Source organism: Melospiza melodia, chromosome 9 (genome assembly GCF_035770615.1).
Source record: "Melospiza melodia melodia isolate bMelMel2 chromosome 9, bMelMel2.pri, whole genome shotgun sequence".
Taxonomy (NCBI): Eukaryota; Metazoa; Chordata; class Aves; order Passeriformes; family Passerellidae; genus Melospiza; species Melospiza melodia.
Genome location: NC_086202.1, coordinates 33,358,467 through 33,379,341, shown reverse-complemented (window position 1 = coordinate 33,379,341; position 20,875 = coordinate 33,358,467). Strand labels below are relative to the sequence as shown.

The 20,875-nt window shown below is 45.4% G+C and overlaps 1 protein-coding gene across 3 annotated transcripts in view; it reads right to left on the bottom strand.

Moving 5' to 3' along the window:
* MCU (mitochondrial calcium uniporter) overlaps positions 1–20,875 on the bottom strand; it is an 86,601-nt gene that overhangs the window by 22,085 nt on the left and 43,641 nt on the right. For 2 of the 3 annotated variants that reach the window (XM_063164158.1, XM_063164157.1), the window contains exon 1: positions 15,690–15,749. The exons of the other annotated variant lie outside the window; for it this stretch is intronic. In XM_063164158.1, the coding sequence (XP_063020228.1) occupies positions 15,690–15,734 (45 nt within the window). In that variant the 5' untranslated portion in view covers positions 15,735–15,749. Of the gene's footprint in view, positions 1–15,689; positions 15,750–20,875 lie in introns of those variants that run through there. 3 annotated transcript variants of the gene reach the window in all.

Genomic DNA, 20,875 nt, shown 5'->3' with positions numbered 1-20,875 from the left:
AGTGAAAGGCAGTGCTCTGCAGAGGCAGATCTTTATTGACACACCAACAACGTGCAGGAAGAACACAAACACGTTAATTGTCAACCTGATGCTTAACTAGTGTGCTCAATTCAGTCCCCAAGGTTTCCCAGTTCAGCTGTTCCCCGCTCATCTCACCTGGTCTGTTTGGGAGAGGGGGAGGTCACAGAGTCACAGAATCCTGGAATGGTTTGGGTGGGAAGGGACCTTAAAGATCATCTTGTTACAGCCTCTCTTCCCATGGGCAGAGACTCCTTCCACTATCCCAGGTTGCTCCAAGCCCTGCCCAGCCTGGCCTTGGACACCTCCAGGGATCCAGGGGCAGCCACATCTTCTTTGGGCACTCTGTGCCAGGGCCTCCCCACCCTCCCAGGGATGGATTTCTTCCCAATATTGCCTCTAACCCTGCCCTCTGGCAGTTTAAAGCCATTCCCCCCATAAATAGTCTCTCTTTCTGTAGGTTCCCTTCACATACTGGAAAATTGGGGTAACAATTAGGTTACCCCAAAGCCTTTCTTCCCCAGGCTGAACAATCCCAATTCTCCCAGCCTTTCCTCACAGCAGAGGTGCTCCATCTCCCTAACCATAAGAAAGTACGGTTAACCCCTTCTGTACAGCACAGGCAGCACCCACAGGCTATCCTGCAGCATTCTGTGCATGGTTTCAGAAACCCAAACTTGCTCCTCTGGAGGAGGAAAAGCTTTTATCACCTGTGGGACTGCTCCCCAGACTGGAACACTCCCTGCCTCATCACTGGTCATAACCAGGAGGCCCAGAGATCAAAAGGTTTTTATTTAATTGACCATTGATTAAGGGAATGACTGCAACAGCATCTCCTAATAGCTCAGAGCTATTCATCTGAGCATCTCCTGCATGGCACTGCTGTGCTGCAAATCTGAATGGAATTAGGCTCAGATGCAGGGAAGCACAACGGAGGCACGGACAGATAAACTTTGAGGAAAGCTGTAAACTGAAATCAATCCCTTCATCTAGGAGCCAGTGCACCCTCAAAGCTCAGTCACACCCATCACTCCTCCAGGCTGAGCCTGTGGGGATCAGAGGCTGGATGCCCTCGGGAAGGGCTGCTCCCCTGCAGGTGCCACCTTCAGCACCAATCCACCCTGTCCCCTCCCACACCTCCCTCCTCTGTCCTGGCAAAACCAGACAAAACAGGGTTTATGGACACACACTGTGCACAAACCCACCTCTAGTTTATATAATGATTAAGTCCAGGCATCCAAGTTAAAATCACTAAAGAATCTTTAAGAAAAACAGACCTATGACTTCCCCTAACTTATCAAGTTAATCACTGCCAGGATGTGCGATAAACCAGGATTACCCAAACATTTCTTTCTACCTCTTCATTTTAAAATACTGTTTTCTATAAATTTTCTGTCCCCCAGATCACAAGGCTTGTTTTAGTAGGATTTTAATTGAAATTTTTCAAATTGTTTCAGCTCAAGTATTTTCACTTTGTTTTAAATGCACAGAACATATAATATACTGGGTTTACACCTCTACCTACAATTTTTTCCCCATGGAAGCTGTTGCAGCTCCATCCAAAGAATAAAAGATAAGGAGGATCCAACACCAAACAAATCCATTTTCAACAGCCAGTCCCAACAATTGATTTGAACTACTTGCCCAATTATAAACTGCCAACCACACATGAGAGATGCACATGTTGCACAGGGTTTGCAGTTCACACTTCCTTCCTATATGAAGGCTGAGGATTAACTCATATTAAGGGAGATTGAGAAGCCTTGGAAATGAACCATTGGAAAAAAATTACTAGGAAAATGAACATTTTTCTAGTTATTAAGGCCATTTAAGAATGAACAGACCTGGGAAAAGAGATTATCCTGAGGGAGAGGGATTTGGAATGGAAAGTAACAGGAGATCTTTGGCTTGATCACTTCCTTAAAGCTTTTCCAAATCAATTAAACTGGGTTTAATATACTGTGATAGGTGTTCAGTGGTCTAGAAGAAGGCAATTTACAATTTGGCTCTGAGTTATACAAGCTGTCAGAGACACCTTTACAGTTTGTATTTTCATTGACAGTCTCAGTTCGTTAATGAGAATTGAACCATTCTTCTCTGGAAAATTAAATATACACACAAAACAGAGCAAAAAAAGCCTCTGTGGAGAAGCCTTGAAGCGACAGGCATCGAGGTAAGGACTTCAAAACATAATCCAAAACATATGCTCTCCATCCAAGAGGGGAGGCTGGCCCAGCTCACACAGAATCAGACTCTCTCCATACCTTCTTTCCAAGAACCTTTTTAATGCTTTCTCACTGCACTGAACAGCCCTGGGAAGCAGGACTTCTCCCTTGATCCAATGCTAATTATGACTTAAAGCTCTTTCAACTGTAAATCCCAGGCTTCTGCTCCTCCATGGCAATAGCTTTAAGAGGCCAGAGACAATCACAGAATCCCAGACCAGCTTGGGTTGGAAGGAGCTTTAAAGCTCATCTCATTCCAACTCCCTGCCATGGGCAGGAACACCTTCCACAGACCAGGCTGCTCCAAGCTCCATCCAGACTGGGCTTGGACGCTTCCAGGGACAACCATAACTTTTCTGGGCAATTTGTAAAGGCCTTCCCACCCTCACAGGGAAGAATTTCTTCCCAACATCCCATCTAACCCTGCCTTCTGGCACTTTGAACCAACTCCCTCTTGTCCTGTTACTATCTGCCCATTCAAAAGACCCTCTCTCTCTCTCTCTCTCCTTTGTTTTTAAAATTATTTTGGCTGTTTTGGGTGAACAAACAATGAGGAGAGCACATTTCCCCAGCTGACTTGCTGGTAGGACTCTGCCTGGTTTTCTAAGCCTGTGAAATCTGCTGGGGTCACAGCTCTGCAGTCTGATAAAAAATCATCCCCAAAATCAGCATCAGCAACTCGGAAGGTCCAGACATAAAGGAAGAGAGATTCAGGGCTGGGCCTCCATTACAACCTGTTTCTTTCACCCCTCCCTGATTACACTGCTTTGCTGATGGGTGGTGGGATCCAAATAATTTGTAAGTGAGCCACAACCAGCTGCCACAGCTGCTGGTCACAATTCCTTCCAATGAGCTCTGCTGAAAGCTTGCACAGCAAACACTCACATGAGACACCGAAAGCACATCCCTCTTTCACAGGGGTTTTTTGTTTTGTTTTGTTTTGTTTTTAGTGTAGGACAAAGCTTATTGCTCAAATCAGACAGAAAGCAACAAGGTGATGAGTTCAGACATGAGGCCCAGGCATTTCCAAGCAGACTTTATCCTTTTGGGGGGCAGGAGGCCCAATGGGCTCTGGAAGTGCCTCAGAGAGCTGAAACCTTGCGTGCTTTCCCAGCACAGCACTGAAAACGCATTAGCCCTTGAGAAAGCATTAAGAGAAGCACTAAAATAGCTGGCTGGGAGGAGTGTAAGTGGCTGTCCAGACAAATACTAGGAGAATCCATAAAGAGCTCTGGAGGCAAAAAAAATCCTCAGTGAGAAAGCAGACCACTGCTGCAGACACGTAAACCAGGAACACTTACAGCAAGTTCAGACTAAATAACAAAGATTACTCATTTCTGAAGGGGAACAGTCACAATGGAAACTAAAAACACGCACAAGGCACAGCTGGGAAAGCAGCAGCCAAATGAGCACAGAGCAGGGAAACAGGAGAACACAGGTCACAGCCTTGCTACAGCGCTGCAGGACACTGCACCAGCTGCAATCAGATTTGCTCAGGAGTGCAGGAACTCAGCAAATCGACTCAGGCAGAGCACATCCCACATGGCCTGCCTACAGACAAGCACCATTTCTGCAGTGACATTCCCAATGACCCTGTGCCATCACCAATGAGGAGGCTGTACAGCAAACAACCCCCTCCCCAAATTTGATCTTTCACACAGCAGGCACAGGGTACTTAAGTGTTTTCAAGCCAGTTTGTAAAGGCCAAAGTCTCCTCTCTACATTGTGTTCCTGTAATTTAAGGATATCACTACAAACTTGGGAAAAGAATTCAGGCCAAGTTACAACTGCAAGAGTTTGAACACAGCCTGGAAATCACACCTGAATGGTGGGTGACTGGCACACCCTTCTCCTCTGGGGATAAATTTCTTTTCCACATTAGGAATCCAGAAAGATTAATACCAATATGCCTGCAGGCAAGAGGAGCAGAATTAATTTAAGTTCACCTGAGGTTTTTTTCTGGCATTGAAGGGTTCTCAGCAGGCAAATGCTAACAAGGTGTTTATGAAATTATGCTGTAGCAGGGGGAAGCTCTGGCCTGTCCCAGCCTTTCTGAACAAGGTCATCACCAAGTTATCACCAAGTTGTCACCAAGTTGTACCAGAAGCAAGGGGCTGGGCCACCAAACGCCTCAAAACCACAGTATTTCAATTTTTTAACAGTAACAAAGAGAGACATGAACAGTTTCACAGTCTAGAACAGAGTCTGTGTGGTCCTCAGCTTGGAAACATTTGTGAGACCTGTTCTATTTCTCAGCTCTTATTTGTTATTAATATATACAGTATGTTTAACAACACAGCAGCCAGTCTGACAGACTAACAGCCATAGTAAATAAGTCAGATCAGCAGTAACTGCTGTTCTCACCTTTTGTAGATAGGGAAGATGGATTTAAATCCAGTAAAACATTAAGTGTCATGAATTTGACACCGTGACTCTCTGGATTACCAAAACCTCCACCCTTCAGAGCACTGAAAAATGCAGGAGCATCATCTCCCAGACCACCAAGCAACCAGCACTCATTGGGCTTTGCAGGCTGGTGAGAAACGCGTTGGCAAGTTTGCAGGAGAGTGTGGGGCAGCTCAGGGGATGACGTCTGGCAGAGGAACTTTCTCATGTACATTTACTATTAATTAATATCAAATCCTTTTTTTGAATTCTGCATCTTCCAGACAGAAAGTCCTGCCTAAGCAAGATTAAATACCTGGTTTCTCAAAAAAAAAAGCAGTTTCTAGCAAAGTATCTTGTAAAAGTCACTCCTCTCACCCAAGTGTTGGGTCCATCATTTCCCTGAACAGAGAGGCAGCTCCTCTGATGTTTAAAACCCCCAACACCCTGCAGAAATGCCAGCAGCAAACAGGAGCACTCTTGTCCCTGCTGGCTGAATGCCATGGGTGTGCAAAGCCAGCTCCACCTCACACCTCACCCCTCGATGATCTCCATTAAGGGCTCATCAAGGCTACCAAGCCACAAAGCCCTGCAGTTTTTAGAGTCACCTTATACCCTCCTGGGCACCAGGAGGTTACAGAAAGGGGCTGTAAAACTTCCCCCTACTCCCCTTTATCGGCCCTGCACAGAACCTCTGACACATCTCAGGTGCAGGAGGTGCTGGCTGGGTAAGAAAAACCAGGACTTCTGGACCCTGTATAAATGGAATTTACTAAGATAAATAGAAATAAAGCCTGCACAGTCCCAAATAGATTTCATTAAGCTTTCCCCACACTATTTACAGCCCAGCAAGAGGCTTAAAAATGCTCATTCTGATCTGGCTAGAGGTCTAGCTCATGCAAGGGTCAGGCTCACCTTAATGGGGAGACAGGAACTTCTTTTGGCGCCCCAAACCTTCCCAGAACTGCATTTCAATGCAAACTCTTTCCTTGCTTCCCTCCTCTTCCCACAAGCCAGGATTTCTTTGATTCTCAGTCTAATTAGGAGATAATTTTAACTCTGACACTGGTTTGATTGCATTGGTGCTTAACGACACTATTAGGCAAATGATTGCTGACATGTGGCACCTTTCCCACCTGACAGAGACACACTCAGTGGGGAGGATGGGGGGACTCCAGAGAAACAACCTCTGCCAATCCTTATATTTAACAGACTACAGCTGTTAAAGCACTGCCGGGGCCATCATCTCCACTTTATCATGGACAACAGGGGCAAGACAAGCAGCTGTAGCAGCAGTCCAACCTGCCTGCATCTCACATCCAAGGACACCTGAGAAGGACAAGGGGCCAGCTGGATCCTTGAACCACTACTGAGGAACCTGAGCAGCACAGCAGCTGCAGCAGCCAAGCTAACGACCAACCAATCTTCTGTACCTGAACACCAACAGTGCAGGACCCTTCCTGCTCCATTTCTGCAGCTCTGAGACTGCCTGTGGCACATTCTGGCAAAGGGCACTGGTGCCCATCAGCTCCAACTTGGAAATGCTGCTTTCCAAGCTTTCTGTTCCAGGAGAAAACTCAGCAGGTTCAGGCACTGGCTGCTGCCTGAGAGAGGCTCCTGTGCCTCACTCAGGTCCATTTAGAGCAGACTACTTGTAATGAACAATAAGTTAGAACAAGGAGCTTTCCAAAAACCACACACAGACGGCTAAGTTCTATGAAGGGCGTGTTTCCCACCTTGTGATTCCTTCAAGGATCCCAATTGAAATACACAAGCAAACAGTAAGACATCATTTAACAACTCAGTGCGCCCAAATTGATTGTTAGGGCATCAGTGAGTCAGTAACTTTACTGAGCCAGGTTCAAACAGCGGCTTTCTCCTTCTAGGAAAGCCTTCTGTCCCACACACACGACTTTGCATGGAGGAACCATTCTGCAAGGCTGTGACACCAGAGCCTCCTGCAGCAGCAGCCACAGCTGCTGACCTTGCCAGCTACCCCTGCCCAGCAGCTGCTCCATCCCCTCCACACCCCATCTCTGGAGCACCAAGTTCTTGTGCTCTGCTGGAGGGAGGATGAAAGGCAGGTCCAGATCACACAGCAGTGATTTACAGTCACAATCAGGGGCTTTCTGCAGTCCAGCCCCAACACATCTGCAAACAGCGCTTCTGTCTTCTGAAGTTTCTTGTTAACAGCAGACTGCGTTAATTGCCTACACCAGTTCCCTCAAGGAGACAAGTGCTGAGCTGCCTTTGTCTGCTCCTTGGGAGCAGCAGGAAAAGGTTGAGGTAATAGAGGAGGCTTTAGGTGGTTGGCAGTGTTTGCTCCTCACAGAAAGTACATTTCACATGTCTTTTGGGTGACTGGCACCTCTGCATCTCCTCTCCATGTGCTACAGCACCTGGGAGCAAGTGGAGTCTGAGACCAGGCAAAGATGTTCCAGATTGCTCAAAACAGATCTCACATGATAGAAATGGCTCAAGCACTATCACAGTGAATACTTCTTATGCTATTTTACCACATTACAGGGGAAAACCCCTCCAAGGTCTCCTGCACATCAGTCCTGGGAATCCATTTCTCCTGCTATTCACCATGGTAGCTGAGTTTACAGTCCCTGGCCATGGAGAAGCAGCCAACCTGGGACAGCTGGACAACAAAACAGAATTTCAGATGGGCTTTTAAAGGTCTCCTTTACTGACCTGATCTTAAACAGCACAGACTGCCAGTGCTTTGCTGCTCACTGCAGCAGCTCTTTTCCCTTAATGTGCCAAGAAAAGTCACCGGTGCTTCACAGGGGACATGAGAGAGATCATCTCTATGAAGTCACCAGGGCCACCTCAGGAGGGACCACCACAGCGAGGGACAGCTCTAGCAACAGGAGAGGGCACACAGAGTCAGCTGGTTGGTTTCAGAGTGCTGCTGACAGCATCTATGATTTATGTCATTACAACAACATTTCTGAAGCCATCAGCTGGTAGCAGCTTACCAGCTATCAACAGCAGCAAGATGGAGAGCAAATCCATGAGTTACCAATGGCACTACCCAGAGAATCTGTGAATATTCATGCCACTAAAGCACAAATGAATTTTTAAATTTTTTTTCTTACTATGAAAGAAAAATTAGCTTCAAGTAACCCCAAAGGTTTACAAATGTTAGTACACCAAAACAACAAACCCAAAGGTGACCAAGAGAACTGTTTCACTCCATTTTTCTGGACCAGTGCATTTGTACTTCTGCTTTTCTCTCCTTAAGGAGACCACCTCCAGTTCACTGTATGGAGCAAGCAACTCCACATTGATGCCTCAAGTTTAGCTTTTATATTGTTCACATTCTGTGCTGCTTTAGTGTGTGGGTCTGAGCTTCACATTAAGGGATGGTGAGCTCTGTGCACAGAGTAGGGAGACAAAACAATTCCTTCTCTAGCTGGGGACCAAGGACAAATGATCCAAATCTCAGGCCCAAGAGCACAAACCCGTGGGCTGGAGAGAAAAACAAGGATGGGACTGCATGGGCTAAAGCTGGAATTGGAAAATTAACTGCAAGATGCAAATAGAGCAGAACTTATAAAAGTGAGAGACCCCGGGAGCGCTTGTGCATTTTGGGGCCATTTTGGTTCATCTTGGGTTCATTTTGTGACCATTTTGGTTCACCTTGGGTGCAGCCCTGGCTGGGCTCTCATGCTGCCCAAGGTGGATCCATGGAGGAGATTCTTTTAATAAATCCCTGCTTTATTCTTTAGCTCTGTCTGGCCTCTGTTCTAGCTCAGCCTTCTCAAGGCATCACCACAGTGGAGTACAAGTCACACACACACAACACAAGGCAGACTTTATTCAAACAGCTGACACATATTTCAGACTGAAGTTCTCCAAAACTTTTTCTCCTTTTTTTTTTTTTTGTTTGTTTGTTTGTTTGTTTAAACCCACCTTGGAAACAACCAGCAAAGGCTCCAGCAGGAATTTAGCCAACTTTTATAACCCATGTGTTATGCACACCTGACACACAGGTGTCCACAGCTGGAGCCACACTGCCAACACGGACAACAGGCACATGAGTGATCCACATGAAATGTGGGTAACTGAACTTTCAGATCAGCAACCCATGTTTGCCCCAAATAAAACAGTGACAAGCACTGTCAAAGCACCCACATGTGTCTGCTGGGCACAGGCAGCACAGTGGAAGAGGGTCAGCTCCCTGCAGGCTCTAAAAGTCAAAATGTAATGAGCGAGCCTGTCTTGAACTGACTAAAAGAGCAGAGTCATCTGGATTTATTAAGAATATTTCTTCAGGGCAATCCTAAAATGCAATGGGTGCATGCTTGGGCAATGCCACAGACCAGGCAAGCTCTCAGGTTGCACCTGCAGCTGTTTCCTCAGCATCATCAGCCAACTGGAATTTCTCACCCACACCAGAGACTGCCCTTGCCCTGCTGGCCAGGTCCCCCACCACACTCCTGACCTCAGCATCTTCAAAACACAGCTCACGGCACCACATACAGCACATCCCTGCTAACAGCAGCACATCAGGCACTCCTCCATCCTCCTCCATCAGCATCTTTCCAAAGAAAAATAAAGAAGCTAAATCTTGCTCTTTATAACTGCAAAAGAGTTACAGGATCAAGTGAAAAGTTGTGTCAAAGTCTTCCAGTTTGGGCTTAAAACCTGAGTGAAGCATGCCTCTGCTAGTGACCAGCTGAAAGAATAACACATTTAAGAGCTGCATAGGGGAAACAAACTGCATTCCTGGGAGAGAAAGAAGAAATGGCTCAGCTGTAGTTCTCAGGAGCAAACTCACAGGTTCTCAGGAAACTCAGAAACAGATTCACACCACCACATTTGGCAGCAGAAAGTGAATACAAGAGATGAGGATCACAACTGAATGCCAAATGGAATTTTCAGTTACTAAATCCTAGGTGCAGACCTGTAACCTGTTTCTGTATGACCCTGAGATACTCACTTGACCCTCAGCACACCTCATGTCTCAGGATTTCTTAATGCATCACAAAAGGTGTCAGCCCCATGCCCTTACCCAGAGCACATGTGCAGCAATGGGACCCAGAGCCCATCCTCTGGGAGCAGGCAATGGGGCACAAGGGAGCCTTCAGCATTCCTCTTCCACATTTAGGGAAAACCTCCCTTTCCCAGTTATTTTATTCATACTGCATTCTCCCTCTTCCCAGATACCAGCTGTATTTTAACATTTTACAACTGCAAGTCAAATTTGCCAGGGGAAGGAGAGCAATGCCTGCTCCCACTGTCCCAGGTTTGCACTGTGCTGTCACCAGCCCAGTGTATCTGACCCCACTACTGAGCTCTGTGTGCTCCTCACAGGTTTCCCTAACATCCCCCCTTTCCAGGTATCCTTGTTCCCTGCCATTTCATCACTCCTTGCTCTTTATCACAATCTAGGGAAACTTCCACAGCCATTTCCTTACAGCACCAAGGCCAGGAAAAACATTTTACTGAACTGTGCAACCTTCAGCAGCTTCTTGGCTCACAGCTCACAAGGAAAGTTATCACTGGCTCATACAAAAATCTCTAATGCAGTTAAAGTATTTCTGGCAGAGAAACAATAAAAAAGTAAAGTGTTTCAAATGCCTGGCTAAATTTGCTACAATAGATGAGAAAAGGGCTTTCTAAGCAAGTTTATCCATGAGATCACCTCTCTGTGGTGTACAGCAACAGCTTGATTAATCACAAAACTATTTGCAAGGACTTGCCAAAAAGAGAGGAATAACAGAACAGACCCTGCAGAACAGCTCCCCAGCACAGGCAACACACACGCTCCTCATCTTCTGCATGAGGAGCTGCTCAAGACTGAACTCTGAATTGAAAACTGGGTTTTTTTCTATTTAAAGGAACTAATGATGCAGACTGGCTGTGTCCTTTCTCAAGTGCTTGCTGCCTTATTCACTAGAGCTCTCTGTTTGCACAGCACTTAAACATTGATTCAGTTCTTTCTAGTGGAAGATTTCTTGTAGAAAAGCACCAAAAGAGGTAATTCAGGTACACAGTGAGTGATTTACCCACACACCTCCACACAGGCAGCATTCTTCCTCCAGTCAATAAACTTTATTCCTCCTTGGGAAGGATTTGACACAGACATCAAGCACAAATAGATCAAAACACACTCTCAGCTCCAAATCACTGTTTTTATTTCTGTTGTGACCCCTGCAAAAGAGGCTTCCCTTTTATACTGAGGGTGAGTTCCCAGTGCTACCAGCTCTTGCTGGATTCCCCCAAACTCCTCATATCCCCCTCAGCCCCACTGTCAGGACACCCATCTCAGTCAAACCTTCCAATATCTCAGTTCTACTGCCAAAAAGCGGAGTCTATAACTTCTGGTATTCAAGAGCCTTAAAGTATCAAAGTGTAGATGAGTCATCAGGGCAAGATTAAAAGGAACTGGGTTTTTTAATATTGCCAGTAAAGGGGAAAAAAAAAAGTGGTTTGTGGAAGAGACAACTTAAGAGTCTTCAAATATGAGTCTCTCTTGGTGAGTTCTGCCCTCAGATGGATGGTGTCAGTTTGATGCATCAGTGCACGAGAGATCAATGCAATCCTAAACTTTGTGTCTTCAAGAAGTTATTTTCCAAATCTGCCTGGGAATTGTTTAAGCATTACACAGGCTGAAAAAAGAATAAATCAAGCCTAACTATTGGAAACACAAGTAATTCATCTGGCAAGCTGAGAACAGAGACAACAGACCATGAATAATTCAGGAGGGGTAAGATCCAAAATATTCCTTTCGGTCTATTACCTGCAGCCTGAACTGGTGATAAAATACTTGATTAAATTGGAGAGCAAAAGCTGTTCAGCACAATTACTGGATAAATAATTCAGAGCAATTTTTCTGTTAAATATTTGGAATCCCCCCTGCCAGCCTGCATTCCACGCAAGGACACGAGGGGAGGGTTTCTACAGGAACTCATGGCCTTTCTGAGGCAAAACTCTCAGAGGGTGAAGGATGAGCAGCTCAAATCACTTTGCAAGCTAATTCTTTAGGTGTAGCTTCAGACATTTGTTGAGAAAATCCTCAAAAATTCTACTTGTGGAAGTAGGATTTGAGGTGCTGCTTTAGGAAAGCATCCTCCTCCTCCTCCCTGCCCTGTTTTAGCTGTGGAATAAAATCAGAGCTAAGGAAACAGATCTCACAGACCATTGAAGCTGCATTTGCCCACTCACTTCACCTCATCACTGAGCCATGCAGCCCTTCCAGGGAGCACAACAGAGCTGCCACCTGAGAATGCCAAGGTAAAGCACTTAAACAGGTATGATCTCTGTTATTTCCATGCAATTTGTTTCACAGAGTGATCGGGCACTGAGTTCTCTAAGCAACTTGAAATTCTGGGGGAAAAAAATACTCTTAATTGTCATTTGCACTCTAAGGGAGGGATTTCTCAGCACCCAGAGGGGAAAAGAGCAAACCTTGGGCAAGGAAAGGCAGAACCTGGTGAGGGGATCAGCAGGTGAGCCCTGTCCCAATGTGATCATGGCATTATCAAGGCTTTGGGGATTTTCCCTGAAAGCCCTGAACCTGTGAGGAACATCACAGCAACCCTCAGCCTGCATTTGGGAAAGGGAGGGGAATATGGCCACCAAAGCTAATTTTGGCTCTGACAAAAAGTAACTTTCACATTATTATTATTATTTCTTCAACCCATCTTTTCCCCCAGCCCCAATACTTGGGATATATCTGGAAAAAGGAAAAAAAAAATCCAACCCACACAAGTTCAGGGACCTTCAAAGGCATGAATGACCATGGTAAAAAGGAAAACACCTTTCAGCGTGAAAAGCACAGGAGGGGAAAAAGCTCCAGTGTAGGAGTTCAGGGGCAGCAATTGATGCTGGGAACAAGGAGAGTTCTCAGAGATTAAAAAATAAAAAACTCAAGAGCAGAAAGGTAAGTTCTATCTACTTTTCACTAAAGAAAAAGTAAATGTTACTGAATTTAATCAAGCCTCCTTCCCTATTCTTTCTGGCTGGGTTTAGCAATAGCACAACAAGAACCAGTCTGGGGAAGTGTGACTTCAAATCCAGGCCATTTCAAGAACATTGAGCTTCAGTAAGTCAAGCCACCAGGCAGGAAAACTCATTAGGAACAGTCAGCTTTAAATGCATTCACCATTTCTACTTTATTTTCCTGAAATGCCACTCATATCCAGCAATAGGGTTTCCCTGCACTGAGGAACATCCATCCAGCTCCCAGTTTATCTCTGAAAACACACAGCATGTCAATTGCTGTGCATTTCACATATTTCCTGATTTATTTAAACCAAAGAGAATTGTAAAGAAGACATTTTTATGACTTATTCTAATTGAAGCTGAAATATAAATCTCCAAGTCAAATGTAGCTACTATAAGGGTACTTGATAAATCAATACTTTAAACACATTATTCATAGCATTTAGGTTCAGAAATGTAAAGCTGCTGCTAACCAGCTATTTAATAATAAATGGACATAAAAATTCAGTAATGAGGGCAAAAACCCCCACAACCAGGTACTTTTGAAGCTTCCAGAAGAAATCTGGAATGATGATCCTTGAGGGTGCCTACCAAATCAGAATATTCTGTGAAATATTGGAGAGCTGATGTCTGACTTCCATGGAAGTGAAACATAAACAAAAACGATTTATGTTTATTTTCCATCAAGAAACAGGTCTGATAAAGAGATAACATGCACAAAAATAGATCTTCAGGCACCCTTATCACAAAATACTCAAACCCTGACTGTGGATTTTGACAGTCAATATTTTCTATCTGGCTTTACCTGCCTTGTGATTAAAAATAAAATAAAATAAAATGAATGCCTTTCCCTGGTTTTATTTTTGGGCATGGACAAAGCCAGGCCCTGGGGAGATGTCCGGGGAATTTCCAGCAGTGCTGTCAGTTCTGGGGGAGCCCCAGGAGTCTGTGCCAGCCCTGCTCACCCAGCCCATGCTGACCCATGGCTCAGGGCACTCCAACAACCCAAATTCTTCCCAGCTTGGCACTGAACTGGCACACCCCTTAAAAGAGCTGTGGATGCTTCAAGAGATGTCACTTGAAAAGCCTCTCTGTAGTCACAGTGCTCAGTGGGTCTGGGCATCAGTGAGGGAGATGCACAAGCTGTGAACAAGCAAGATTTGGGCCTTCTTTTGTAAAAATTAGTTATTTAATAGCTATTCTAGACACTAAACCTCGTGGTTTTTTTTTTTAATCTCAGTACATAACAGTCTCAGAGATGCAGAAATTCTTCACTTCCACCTGAAGGCACACATGTTCAGACCCCATCCATGAACAAGCTGAAATTCCTTGGGGTTTTGCTGAGATTTTTAAAAGCACAGGAGCCTTGCATTGAGGAAAATGAATCCAGAGCTGCCACTCTGCAGGACAATGAGAAGGATGAGGTGGGGCTGGTCTCCCCCAAAGGCCCACAGCACTGAGACTGGCTTGGTCTCCCCCAAAGGCCCAGAGCACAGTTCATGAGCTGCTCAGGGGCATTCCCTGCTGGCACAGTGTGGCCTGGAGCTGGAGTGAAAAGCAGAGGAGCTCCTTGGCTTGCCTGTGAAACAGAGGAGCTTTGCCTTTCCTGCCCCTTGAACAGCAGGGCTGGGGGAGGAGGGGAGTGCTGTGGCATGAATTTTGGGTACTTTTAACCATAAAATAGGGAAGCATTTCCTGAACCAAGCTGGCTCTCAACAGGTTTATTTTAGAGAACGCTGCTTGCCACAGGGAACAGCAAGGCATGGCAGGATCAGAGCCAGACTCCCCCTGCAGCTGCTTCCACCCCAAGTCCTGCTTTTGGCCCATCCTGTTCCCAGGTTAAGAACCCAGCAACTCCTCCATGGTGTGGAGAAACCACACAGCTTTGCTAATGCTGTGTGGGCAGCACTGGCCTCGTGTGGCAACGCTTTGTGCACTGTCCAAACGTTCCAGTCCAAAACCTCAGACTGTGCAACCCCACCAAACTCTGCCTTTGGGAGCTGCTCCTCCTCGGGCACCTTTATTAGCACACCTGGTGTGCCAGCAGCATTTTGATCTTGCTCAGGTCTCACACAGCCCACAGTCCTTCACACTGATTCCCAAGACACCTTGGAGCTCTGTGAGAAGCAAGTTTGACACAGACTCTTACCCAACACTGCAGCCAATAGAAAATCCAAGGAATCAACCCTCACCTCCCCTCTTGGGGCTGCATTTTGACCAGGACTGAGCTCTGGCCCTGCTGCATCTCCCCTGAGTCTCAGCAATTCCCCAGGGGCTCCAGCAGGCACCATCCATCTCCCACTGCCTGAAGTGTCACAGACATCTTTTTATGAGAAATCTTTCCTTAGGATTTTTTTTTTCCTCCTGAGAAGCTGAAAGGCCTCAGGAACAAAGTGTAAACATTGATTATCTGCTGCTGTGGAATGCAACAGGTGCATCTGTGATTGGTCTCATGTGGTTGTTTGCAATTAATGGCCAATCACAGTCAGCTGGCTTGGACACAGAGCCTGAGCCACAAACCTTTATTTATTCTTTTCTATTCTTAGCTAGCCTTCTGATGAGAACTTTTTATCTATTCTTTTAGTATAATTTTAATGTAATATATAATAAAATAATAAATCAAGTCTTCTGAAATATGGAGTCAACATTCTCGTCTCTCCCCTCATTCAAAAACCCCTGTGAACACCATCACACCCGCAGTGTGTGCACAGCACTCTCCCTCCCAGGCAGCTTCAGGGAGGAAGCTTCCCTGGAGCAGAGGATGCTAACAAAAGCAGGTTAGATAAATCACAAGGTGCTGTTGCTATAAAAATGCCCCTTAATTTACTGTTTTAATTAAGGAGACCCCAGACCATGGCCTGCCTCCCAGCTCCTGCCCACGGTGGTGCTCTGATGTCCTCTGCTTTACTCAAACTCATTCACTTCTTTTTATCCTGCAGGCTGCTATCAGCTAGATAAGGGAATCAATACAATGTGCTGCCACACAGCTGCTTGTTTTCCTTCTTATAGCTGGAAGATGAGAAATACCTTCCATCCCTATGCAGTTTGGGGTTGACAACTTCTTTCTAAACAGAAATTAAGGTTAGCACTGGTGGAACTTACCCTGATTGAGCACCATACCACTGGCAGATCTTTGTTTGCATCCATCCTTTTTCCCCTGGGAGAGTCACCAAAACTGGTGGTTGAAGCCTTTAAACTACAATTTAATACATCTAAGAAAAAAAAAAAAAATCAAACCTTCAAATACTGCATTAAAGGTTTAGGAGTATTCTCCATGAAGGGAAAGCTCCTCATGTGAATCTTCTAATTTACTTCCATAAAAGAGTAGCAGCTTTTAACTTCCAGGTGGAAATTGCCACAAGGCTGGGTCAGAGCTTTGTTTTCTCATTGCTTAGAGAAGACCAACAAACTGTAAACACCCAATTCAGTAAAAGCTCCACTATTAATTCAGGGAGATTGAGGGCTTACACTCACCCTAGAGACCAGGCAATACATCAGCACATAACACACACACACACAAAAGCTTGTTTTTTTCTCATGATCCCCAATATCACTTTATAAGAAACCCAAGCTGTCAGCCAAATTCATCTTTCCTCAGAAACCTGCACACATTTTCTGTGAATTTTCTAATTTAAGCCCTCCCTTAGGCAGGAGAAGGCTTCTCAACACTGCACTGGGCAAACGAAAATTAAATCTCTCCTAATCACTGCAGCAGCAGAAAGCATCACTTTGAGCTTGCTCTCCCCTCCAAGTTTATGGTTAAAAGTCCCCAAAATTAATGCCACAGCACTCCCCTTCTCCTCCTCCAGCCCTACTGTCCAACAGGCAGGGAAGGCAAAGCTCCTCTGTTCCACAGGCAAGCCAAAGAACTCCTCTGCTTTTCCCTTCAGCTCAAGGCCACACTGTGCCAGCAGGGAACACACCTCAAACTGATTCACAGCTCAAAGTGACTGCAGTGAGTGGCATCCTCTGAAACCCAGTGTGAAAAATGCATATTTTGTGATTGGCTTTTTGCAAATATTCAAATGAATATTATATGTGTTATTTTAGAAAATGATGCTGTATTAATTTTTTTAAGTAGTGTATTAAATATAGCTTTAGGTTATACCATAATCTTAAAATAGAAACTATGCTACGTAGGATACTTTTTTAAAGAGAGAACTCATACCAGATAGCAGCCACAGGACACCCAAATCTTTCAGAGAAAAAGAATTTTTTCGAGTTCTTCCTGCCTGCTCAGCCCTGAAGACACTGTCATGATTCAGAGGAAGAAGCTGACACTGCCCAGACAGAATCCTGTGTTTGAATGGAATTTATGCACCATGTATGAGGTGTATGAATATGCAACAGGCTGTTGCTTTTAAGGGTTAATCCTCTGGGCTTATTTTGCCCAGAAAGAGGTACCCAGACTGTAACTCTTTGTTTTTATTGTCTTGTATTGTCCTAATCCAAATTGTCCAAATTATTATTACTCTAATTATAGTACTATTTTAAAAAGCATTTTATTACTATTTAACTTTTAAACGTTTAAAAAACAAGTGACTGGTGTTTTTCACACCCAGCGCAGAGATCTGGTGCTGAAACCATTTGTAGCCACCAGTACACACCAAAGCAGCACCAGTCTGCACAGGCACTGCTGCACCCCAAACATTCCCCCCTAAATGTCACCCAATGAACCCTTCAGTGCTGCTCAGTTTCCACAGGGGGGGTTTCACTTTTAACAGGACAGGTGCCCCCAGCTGCTTTTAGACGGCAGATTTCTGGAGGAATGGTGTTTGATGGTCTCAGATTCACACTGAGCTCCAGATAAATGAAGAACACTCTCAGGTGCCTGCACAGGGCTTGCAGGACGATCCAAGGACTCGTTTCTTCTGCCTCATTTCCTCTCTTAGGTCACACGCTGAGAAACACCATTAAAGCCAGAGAAGGTAAGAAATTTTGACAGACTTCAACCTGGAAACACCACTGCAAATAAACACAAACCTCTGGCCAGCAGCTTTTCCCTACAGCTCCAGCATCAGAGCCAGTGGAAAACCACACAGACATTGATGGGAACCCTCCAGAGCTGAGTGTGAGCATAGCTGGGCTTGGCAGAGCCACCAAGACCTGGGCTGGTGTTCAACGCACCCAGAAATGGAGAAACACACAGAGAAACTGAACTGAAATCTCAGGATATTCTGTACAAATTAGATTGAAAACAGACTCACACTTGTAAAGTAATTACTTGGTACAGATCCTGTAATTTGCTATCTGCAGGTGATACTGGTTCATTCCTGCAGCCTCTTTGACACTCAGATCTGTGTTTCAGGCAGTCCTAAATCACTTACAATCATATTTCATCTGCAGAGAACAGGGCTGAAGTCCAGCTAAGCAGAGAAAAATAATCTCTGCTACACATCATCAATAATGCAGAGCCAACAGCAAGAGCCATGTTAACATACAGATGGGCAATAATCTAATTAACAGTGACCTTCTTTTCTCTTGCACTGCCTACAGGTCAAAACGTTTGAGTCACTCTGAAAGGAGAGATAATGTCAAAAGTGGCTGTTTGGGGAAATCCCTACATCTAATAATGGCTTTAACGAGCCCATTCGTTCTGACTCGAGCTGAAGAACGCTTGATGGTTGCTATGAATACAAACGAAGGGATTTCCATTTAATGTGCACGGCACAGGGAAGCAAATCCCCATGATTAAACACCTCCCTCCCCGCTCACAGCCCCCGAGACAATTAACGCTCCGGGGCAGGAGCTCCAGAGGAATTGCTTCTGAACTCACTGCTCAAACCAAACACGCCGCCACCGCCTGCTCCCTCCTTATCCCATATGCAAACCGTCCTCTAGGAAAGGAAAGCGACTCGTCAGCAGCAGGGTCTCTACTACGAACTCTGCTACTCACAGAATCACAGAATCTCTGGGTTGGGTTGCAAGAGACCTCCAAGATCGAGTCCAACCCAGCCCCAACACCCCAACTAAACCCTGGCACCCAGTGCCACATCCAGGCTTTGTTAAACACCCCCAGGGATGGTGACTCCACCACCCTTCCAGAACGTTATCACCCTTTCTTTAAAAAGCCTTTTCCTGATATCCAATCTGTATTTCCCTTGGTGCAGATTAAGGCAGTGACCTCTGGTTCTGTCAGTGCTGCCTGGAGAAAGAGCCCAGCCCCAGCTGAGCACAGGCACCTTTCAGGAGCTGCACAGAGTGATGAGGGCACCCCTGAGTCTCCTTTTCTCCAGGCTGAGCACCCCCAGCTCCCTCAGGGGTTCCTCTCAGGGTTTGTGTTCCCAGCCCCTCTCCAGCCTCGTTGCCTCCTCTGGATGTGCTCAGTGCCCCAATGTCCCCCCTGACCTGGCAGTGCCATCCTCTCTGCCAGCATTATTTCAGAAATTCCTTGCTTTAGGCACCAAGGGCATCCCCAGAACCCAACAGGGGGATTCAGCCCCGCTTTGCACTGGCACAGCCACAGCCCTGCTGCAGGAGCCTGAAGGTTATCAGGGGAGGAGGAGGAAGGTTATCAGGGAGGAGAAAGGTGATAAGCAGCGGGAGCCAGGAAGCAGGAGATTGCCCCGCTAGGTTATGATTGTAAAAAATGCATATTTTATGATTGGCTTTTCACAAATATTTAAATGAATACTATATGTGTTATGTTAGAAAGTAATACCGTATTAATTTTCTTAAGTACTGTGTTGAATATAGTTTTAGGTTATAACATAAGATTAAAAGAGAAACTACGCTACGTGAGATACTTTTTTCTAAAGAAAGGACTCACACTGAGATAGCAGCCACAGGACACCCAAATCTTTCAGAGAAAAAGAACTTATGCCTCCCTTATTAGAAGAAACAAACTTCTTCCTGCCTTGCTCAGCCCTGAAGACTCAGTCAGGATTCAGAGGAAGAAGCTGACACTGCCCAGACAGAATCCTGTGTCTGAATGGAATTTATGCATCATGGATGAGGTGTATGAATATGCAACAGGCTGTTGCTTTTAAGGGTTAATCTTCTGTTAATGTGGGGCCTTTTTTAGGCTTGTTGCCCAGAAAAGGTACCTGGACTGTCTGTAACTCTTTGTTTCTATTGTCTCATATTGTCCTAATCCAAATTGTCCAAATTATTATTACTCTAATTATATTGTTATTTTTATAACTATTTTATTACTATTAAACTTTTAAAATCTCAAAAACAAGCGACTGGTGTTTTTCACAATGTGATGCTCTCCCCTGTGCCAAGCAGCAGGAGGCTGAACGCGGAATCCCAGCTCTCCCCTGGCTGTGCAGGGCTCCAAGGCAGCTTTGCAATGAAGTCACAGCGCATCTCCATCCCCGGGCGGGCTCTCCCAGCGGGAATCACCGCTCCTGCTGCTGCTGCATCTCCGCAGTCTCATTCCCTCCTCCAGCCGGGGTTCCCCGATGCTGTGAAATGAGAGCCTCGCATCCCTGCGCTGCACTGTGGGGAGCGCTGGACTGAACCGAGCGCAACCGGGAATTTCTGTCCTGCACCCCCCGGCTTTCAGCAGAGCACGGCGTGCCACACCAGCAGCTGCATTCAGGGCTCTTCACGCTCCCAACTCATCAGTCTTCTGCTTGGAAATTCGCTCCCGGAAAGATTTACATTGCTGGAAGAGCAAAGGCAAGAAAATCCACAGAGCAGCAGGAAATGAGCAAAGAGAAGAGAGTGTTGACAAAGCAATCGGGCGACTCGGGACTGCAATAATCCAAAAACATGCAGAAATTCTTCACACAAAAGTGGTTTCCACGTTTATGTGGCATAGATGGACTTCAAAATATTAGCCCGAAATTATTAACCCTTCAAGATCCCCTGCACTCACTGGTCTTGCTAAACAAATAATTGCTCCCTGTGCAGGAGATGAATTTCCTTAAATGCACGGCACAGAGTGCATTAACACTGAGTTACTCCTGCAGAAATCACTCTGCTCCTTCTGCTGCAGCCAAATGCTTCTGCTGTAGCTACTGCTGCAGAATGGAATCCTTGTGATGCTCTAAGAATTCATTCTTTATAGCCGGGAGTACCTGTCAATGGAACAGCATCTACCCACGCGTAAGCACAACTAATTACAGAGACCACATCAAAGACCCAGCACGGATTTTTTCCCCCTGTTCCAACAGATATCTTGTCCTTGAAAATACTAAAATAGTCAAGCTTGAGAAATAAGTGTTTTTAACTACATTCAGAAATCGGGATGGGTGGGCAGAGTACTTTATTTCTGAAACACAAACAGGGATTTTAACTAGAAAAACAAAACTTAGACACCACAATCTTTATATTAAACA